General features: G+C 42.9%; 1 protein-coding gene across 1 annotated transcript in view; it reads left to right on the top strand.

Annotated features, from left to right (window-relative positions):
* LOC115235418 (protein groucho-like) overlaps positions 1 to 8,482 on the top strand; it is a 68,276-nt gene that overhangs the window by 38,002 nt on the left and 21,792 nt on the right. The window contains 5 exon segments of the mRNA XM_029807203.1: positions 1,122 to 1,184; positions 1,265 to 1,270; positions 1,272 to 1,352; positions 1,535 to 1,567; positions 2,240 to 2,602. Of these exon segments, the coding sequence (XP_029663063.1) occupies positions 1,122 to 1,184; positions 1,265 to 1,270; positions 1,272 to 1,352; positions 1,535 to 1,567; positions 2,240 to 2,602 (546 nt within the window).

The following is an 8,482-nucleotide window of genomic DNA, read 5'->3' on the forward strand; positions in this document are numbered from 1 at the left end:
CTCTTTCCCACTCACCCCCTTTGCCACCTACTGTCGAACAGGGCGAAATCGAACTGACGTGGACGCGGCAGTTTTCCATCTTTCTGTTCCCCGTGGGAACGATGACATTTTTTTTCGGTCTCTCAACTTTTAGATCTACGCGCCCGATTCGCCTCTGACGTGGAAATATCGTGCGGGGTGATATCGGCAAAACCAATACTAAATAATTATATGCGCGATCTCACTCTTACTAATTTACATACCGTCGTTAATTGTTATAGGGATTGTATAAAATAATTTAGTCCATTAAATATAATCACGCTGTGAGAGATTTCCCGATTATAACATTTATTATTAAAAAAGAAAGATATTTATTTGGATTGATTATTGTATATAGCGAAGAGCGAGCAGTGACGTACAAATATACCTTTTACGCTACGGTCATTTGAACGTCACGGTGACAATCGCGTAAACTTAATCACCAATCGATTCGATCGGTTCGCATTAATGAGTGGTAGCCGCCCCGTTATACAAGAGTGGGTTGAATCGAGCCCGCGTATGTTTGTCGAGCAGTCGTCCTGCGACATGTGATTATACCACGACGTAACCCCGAACATTGCGAATAACGCGTGTCCTATGCGTTATGTACACACGGATTCGGATCGCCCTGTTAGTCCTGTCGTATCGCACGCGCGGCAACAGCCCTCGATTTTTCAATTGATCCCTTAAATTATTCAAAGCATAAACCTATCTACGCGTGCGATATTAAGTTTCGAACAAATTTTCCACGTTACTTGCGTAATTTTACAAATGGATCGGTCATTCTGGAATTGACACGTGTTGTTCCATAATCTTGAAAAATGGAGATAGCTAATTGTGTGAATCTGTAAAAAAAATGCACGCACATTCACGCCGAATATGTAAACAAATTCGGCGTTACATCTGTTATTTAGATGTTATATATTATCTTGGAAAAAATATTACGTTTCAGAATAATAACGCATTTTAACTTTACGTAAAAATTAAATTATTTTTACTTATGCTATTCTCAAAAGGATCTACAAAAAAATTACTCGAATAATTAGCTGTCAGCAGGAGACGCAGGATTAACATTTATTCGATTATCCGTCATGTGTTTGCAGACAGAAATCGCCAAGAGGCTGAACGCGATAATCGCCCAAGTACTTCCGTTCCTGGCGCAAGAGGTGAGTTTTTGACTTTCTGTCTGGCACGCGTGCCGTGCGATCTCACAATCGAGTGTGACGACGCGACGCGATAATGATAGCATGGCATTGCAGCATCAGCAGCAGGTGGCCAACGCTGTGGAGAGGGCGAAGCAAGTCACCATGTCCGAACTGAACGCCATTATCGGGGTAAGTAGCCGCCAAGTTTTTGCCATTAAACTCGAACGATCAATGTCATCGATTTTAACGAGCAATATCGTAAAAGCGTATCTCGAAATATCTCCTTATAAATGGAATAGTTTGATTCTAATTTAATCTTTTTTATAATCGAATACTTGTGTTATTTGCGAATTTCTTTCTAATTCTTGCAGCAGCAGCAACAGCAAGGCCTCCAGCAACTTTTGGTGAGTATTTTACATCATGTTTGATATAGAAAATGTAACATACATCTCTATATTAATAAAATTTTTGTTATTTTCTAAATGACTAATGGAGAACCTAAGCTTGTGTGGTTTACTTGAAAGTTTTCGCGATGCATTTTGTCGATGAATTTTGTGCAATAAAAGAATACGCTCTATTAACAAGAAAAAGAATATTTTTACATGTTAATCATCGCGCGAATTTCGCGGTTAAATTCTACAAAAGACTATTTAGAAATTGTATATCTATGTCAATGAAAGAGAGTGCGATTTTTAAACTTTTTCCTTTGTTTAATCAGCTTTTTAGATATCTTTGATGCGACGGCGAAGTCGATATTATAACGCCAATCATTCGGCGTTCAATGTATTAAGGAGGAACTGGCCGGATCAGCTACGTCAAAAGTTAATGAATTTAATTCATTTCGACATTCATGAATTTGACATTGCGGGCGCCCATAAAGCACTTTTAGCCTTTTAAAATATAAAATTAACAGATTTATTAACTTTCGATGCAGCTAATTTGATGCGTCTAATTTTTTCTTAAAAGAAATAAACATAGATTTAAACGAGAATTTTGTATAATAAAAAATACATACGACGCGACGTAAGAAAGGGAAAACAGGAAAGAGGTCCACAATTTTTATCTCGATGTCGCAGCAACAGATCCATGCGCAGCAACTGCCCCACGGCGCGGTGGTCGGCGGTCTTCCGCCGGGCGGTCTGCTGGGCTTCGCAGGTGCGGCCGCGGCTGCCGCAGCCGCGGGTGTGCCGCCGCACTTGGCGCCGCCGCCGCATCCCGCGGCCGCAGCTGCGGTCCAGGCACAGGCGCAAGCGCTGCTGAAGCCTGCCGATCTGCAGCAGCATCGCGCGGCCGCGGAAACACCCGAGGACCGTAAGCCGATCGCTTTGCCGGACGAGAGACTCGGCCATCGCTCGGTTTCGCCACCCGAGAAATTTCGCAGCCGCACACCCGACCTCGAGGGCGACCCCAAGAGGCGGAAGGAGGAGAAGCTAGGACACGTGAGTATACTAATGGTATACTACCATTACCCGTACCGGTACCTGAAACTATCCCCGTTTCGCGCCCGCGACCGCGCCCGCGCCCGCGCTCGCGCTCGCGCTCGAATCGATCGGCAATTCGATCGGGCTCGAGATGTAGAAGTAGACACTTATGACAGGATTACTCGCGGATATCTAGGATGACTTTAAGCCTACTTTCAAAGATACGTGTGTAATTGACACGATCAAATTCGGGATATCTAGTATTTTATTTATAATCTCATGTGTCAAATATTTTTGAAATCAAATCAAATACAGACACACATGTACGTAGCAACCGTATATACATGTGCGGTGTATAAAATTCTAAATATACTTTTATCTTCAATTTTTCCATTTATTATACATGGTCTAAGGAGAGTTTTACATTTCGGATCTGATCTCTTCATTGGAGATTTCTAAAATAAAATTGTTTTACGACACGATGATAGATTCTAAATTAGGAATCAGATTTTCATTTAGAGACGAGATATACGTATAAAGTTATATTATAAATTGTCGAAAGGGAAGAGTGGAAACACTTTGTGTGTATCATAGTTTTACAAAAGCGTTCTTTTTCTTCGAGACGTCAGATAAAGAGAATTTACGTATCGATAACAGGGATGCGTACTGTTGCATTGAATATTGCCGGTTGGTTAGTGCACATTTAACTCCGGGGAGACTCATTGTCAGCTTAGGGAGAATAGCGCATCAGGACGGACGGCGCGTTAGCCGAGAATTAAAATGCTAATTGCAGCGACGTCGAAAGCCGATAAAACGGCCGACACTCTCGGCGACCGAAGCGGGGGAGGAGGTTGAGTAAAGGGGCGCGGAAAGTAAACGCAAGAGTAATAAAAGGGCCGAGTTTAGAGTTAGAGCCGCGCAAAAAGGGATAGGAGCATCGATGCTAACTTCCACTTAACCGTCGAATCCATCGTGAAAAAAAAGAAGAGAGGAAAGAGGAAAATGTGGATGGAAAGTATATCCTGCCGATAGTCTCGCGTGCCTATCTATCTATCGGCTTCTCGTCGGCGAGAGCAAGCGTCCCAAATGCAATCACGCGTTGCCCAAGTTTCCGTTGAAATTAGATTACCCTCGTTCGCCGCAAAGGCGGAAAAAAGGACCTGACCTGATCTCTGATCTCTTCTACCTGATTCAGAAATTGTAACCTCCCGTGCCAAGTCGGACACGGTCGGACACTATTTTGCTTAATATCTACCTGAAGTGAAATTCCGCGTTTCTTTGTCCGGAATCGCGCGACAACAAAGTGCGCGCGACCTCTTGACGAGAGACGCAAACACGGACGAGACGCGGAAGGAGGGGCAAGAGAAGGGCGTATAATTAAAAAGCGTGAAAACAGGCGAACAGTTAGCCGGGTCGCTGGTCGCTGTGCGCGCACCGACTAAATTGGATTATTTTTCTCAGCTGCTCCCTTACCTGTGCAAAAGCGCCTCGCTTACCCTCTCTTTATCTCCCTTCATTTTGCCCTGTCGGTTTTCTTCCTTCGGCGCATCTTTCGCGACGATTAGAGCGTTCACGCGCGAATCCATCAGCCGATTATGTATCTCTGTTACTCTTTTTTTTTTTTTTTTTTTTTTTTATTTTTTTTTTTATTATATATTTTTAAAATGACATTACGCGATAATTATTACATGTGTTACGCAGTCAAACGTCTTTCTTGAGAAACTCGTATGCGGTTAGTATTGTGTACGAGAGGAATAATGTCGACATTTATGTGAAACTGCGGTAAAACGTCTTGTGTAATTTTTTTTTGCGAAGATTTGAGTTAATCATACATTCGAGTTAATCGCCTATTTAGTACGCATTATAAAATCGTTGAGAAATGTGGCGGCCATCTATTATACAGGATGAGTCATGCAATTCGGACGAGTTATATCTCTTTCACGTTTGATGATAGGAAAAAGTGGTGGAGAAAAAAAAAAGTTGAACGCTTTAATGATGCCTAACTTTTTACAACGTTACTTTTTTTGCAAATTAAAATTGCACGACTCATCTTGTACATGCGGATGAAGGAGAAAAGAAGCTAAATTATCTATAAAATATAGATACTAAATAATAAATTACTTTACGAAGCAATATTATTACATAACATCGAATTAATAAATAATTATATACCGAGACGATTTAAAGCGTGCGCGATTTATTTTGTTTGTTCCTTTGCCCTATCGGTTTTCGAAGAATGTATTTTCTAGCGGTCATTCGCCACGTTCCGACCCCGTTTTGACTCCGTTTCCGACTTGGACAACTGTGTAGTTGTCGTGGCCAATCGTCGCTATCAAGCTGCTGGTAGAAAGCAAGGAACCGCGGGAACTTCAGCATCTTCCCTCTTATCGTTTCTTCTTTCTCGACGCACTAATGACGCGTCGTTTACACGGGCAATCTCTTTGCTCCCAAGAGTGCCAAGAGGAAAGTTTGTTTCAAGTTGAGGCATCGGACAGACCCGGTCATCAGCTGCATTTCCCCGCAATCGTATTGAAGTCGCGATAAATGAAAAACAGTTTTGTGAGATATCCTTAGTGTTTCAATTATAGCTGTCGGAACGAATATAAAGAATTCTACTTATATTTTGTTTATATTTGTATCATAATATGGAACATATACGTATAAATATTATATTTGTCAATATTATATCGCAGAAATCTGGAAAGTAAAATAAAATATTTTTATCACTGAGAGTGTTAGAAACTAAATATTTTTATATAGGTATATATCGTTTTTTAATCTTTTCGCGGTTTAATATTCATCTCTGCGATTAATTTATTAGCTTTTACGTATTTTTCTAATAATTTATTTGTCCTTTTGTGGATAATCCTCGAAATCACGGGGCTTCAAACGTGTGTTTATTGAGAGATCCGCCACTGTCGTCGACGCGTGTTGATGGATGTCGAGTAGCCTGGCCAAGAACGCGTTTCAATTATATGTCGTGTTCGGTCGTGTGTAATTCACGAGAGCAACGAAGAGGAAGAGAGAGAGGTGGAGAGAGATATTGGCGCATCCGGAAATGAGTTCTCGCTCATGTCCACGTTCGGGTTCTTAGGTCTGCCGTACGAGTTCCGTATATACGCGCACGTCGAGAGAGGATTAGTCGTAGCTCTCGGCACACCACCATCTCCCCTCGCTTCATCCCCGAGAAAGCATTAATCAAAGGAGCAACCGTACGCCCTGTTTCCGTCGCGATGAAAGCTGCTGCCGGTTCCCCGCATGAAATCGCTATATCACGGGGAAGGGGTCTATTTCTCGTCTCATACCATGATCGAGTTGTCCTTGAAGAAGGTAAAATCCTGTAAAATTTCAAAACTTTTGATGCCTACGTTTACTAAGAAGATATTTAAATACAATTTCTCTCTCTCTCTCTCTCTCTCTCTCTCTCTCTCTCTCTCTCTCTCTTAAATCGATGATTAATTTCAAAATATATACGTATATACGTAATACATTATATTATATATTTTTAAGAATATAAAAATATTACGCCCTGTTTCCGTCGCGATGAAAGCTGCTGCCGGTTCCCCGCATGAAATCGCTATATCACGGGGAAGGGGTCTATTTCTCGTCTCATACCATGATCGAGTTGTCCTTGAAGAAGGTAAAATCCTGTAAAATTTCAAAACTTTTGATGCCTACGTTTACTAAGAAGATATTTAAATACAATTTCTCTCTCTCTCTCTCTCTTAAATCGATGATTAATTTCAAAATATATACGTAAATGTACAATACATTATATTATATATTTTTAAGAATATAAAAATATATATGTACGACTTTTTTTTAACTGTGGGAGTGAATCAACTTAATATTTTCGTGACAACACACTTCAACCCGACGGTAGTGATCCTTTTTTCACTCGCATCTTTTTATTTAAAGTGCAACTACTCGTACCGTGTATAAATGAAGAGATGTCTGATTGTGTCGGAGTGTCCGATGGTGACCTCATTTTCCCTTAATCGTCATCCCGGCGTTGTCACCGGCGCTACTACGTTGCGAAGGGTGGAGAGGCAAAAAAGATTCCCGATAAAATCCTGGGATCTACCTCGCGCGCCCGCGGCGGTCTCTCGGTAATGCGACGGAGGATAGTGCTCGTTGTGAAATAACGTTTCAAAAGCGTGTCGGATGGCAAAGTGCATTTTTTATAGCGGCCGGAATGAAATTGAAGACGGAAAGTCTCAAACGTGTTAAATGGCAAAATTACAAAAATTTTCATCATGACGTAAGATAGACGACGTGTTATTGTACGATAAAGTGACGTTAGCTAAATGCGATAACAATCTAATTAATTATCTCAATTAACATTTGAATCGATAATCGAAAGGGGAGGGGGGGGGATAAATTTAGAATTTTTTTAGAAATGTATCCTGGCTACATTCTTTTCAGAAATTATCGCCATTTCTTAAAATTCAGTTTGTTTTCAACTTTCTGTTACGACATTTTACGAGCAAGATTTGTTATTTTTTTCTTTGTTTATTCGAAAAAAGTTGTTTTATTTACTCATTTACTGTATACCGTTGAGTGTACAAATTTTCAGTTTTCTCGGATTTAATCGAAATTCGCGCAGCGTTTAGACGCGTTAATGAATGGTAGTAGCTGGATTCAAGGCGGAATCGATGCTGGATGTTTACCAAGACGGCGATTGAGGTCGGCCGGTTTAACTTTGTCTCCTCGTCCTGATCCGTAGAAACGTGCAGACATCGGGATGCGCGGTAGATTCATCTGGTGGGTTATCCGGGCGGCGAGAAAGGGCGCACGATACGGAGCGCGCGAGAAACGGAGAAAGATAGCGCGAAGAGGAGGTGGAGATGGACCAGAGGAGGAGGAAGAGAAAGAGCGTTGGAACGGGTTGGGATGGGTGGGTGGTTGAATTTTTCATCTGACCACGTCGAACCAATTAAAGCGGACCACGGTACCCAACCTCCACCTCCAACCTCTTCCACTTTTTTCGTTCTCTCTTTATTTCCGCCCCGCGTGCTGGCCTTTATCCACCCTCTCTCTCTCTCTCTCTCTCTCTCTCTCTCTCCACCTCCCCTGCGAGGGAGAGAGAGAGAGAGAGAGGTGGGGGAGGAGAGAGACAGCAGTTCTCTTTCTCGGATCTGTTTTTTTCCTCTCTCACTCGCACCCGTATAACCCATCATCCCCTTCGTCCGGTGCCGCGCGTCCTTCTCCTTCCGCCCTGTCTTCCTCCACTCACTCACTCTCTGGCAACTCGTTGGATTTTTTCGCGTCACGAGGCGGTGTAATTTATTTGGCCGAGGTAGAGAGGCACCCGCGGAGGTGGTCGACAAAGCGAGCGGGGGTTGGGTCGGCGGTACGAGGACTACGAGGGGGATACCGCGAGAGAATAGGTGGAGGCGGTGGAGGTGAGGCGGCACGGAGGTGACGCGGCTAGAATGAGAGCACGAGGGATAGCGCGGACCGGGAGGGGAATAGGAAGGGAGGGCTGGTTTCAGTTTATTTTGTGGGTCCTACCTACCTACCTACCTACCTACCTACCCGCTCTCGTCACTGTCCAACCCCGTTGGTCAGTCGGTACGTTGTTCCCGTTCTCTGTCTCGCTCTTCTTCTTCCCCAACGCCGCGCTTCGTTTCCTCTTTCGTTTTTGTATTCGCACCCCTTCCCCCGCGTTTCCGTCCGGCCGCCACGCTCTTATACGTATCCCTTTTTTTCCTCTCTGTCTCTCTTTTTTCTCTTTTTCTCTCTCTCTCTCTCTCTCTCTCTCTCTCTCTCTTCGTTTGTCTCTTTCTAGCGCGACCGTATACGTATATAATATAGTCCACTCGTTCGCTCCACGAACAGCAACGCCGATATAATATTAAAAAAAACTCGGGACTTTCTGATGGATCCGCTCCTGTA

This window comes from Formica exsecta, unplaced genomic scaffold (genome assembly GCF_003651465.1).
Source record: "Formica exsecta isolate Colony F162 unplaced genomic scaffold, ASM365146v1 scaffold222, whole genome shotgun sequence".
NCBI lineage: Eukaryota > Metazoa > Arthropoda > Insecta > Hymenoptera > Formicidae > Formica > Formica exsecta.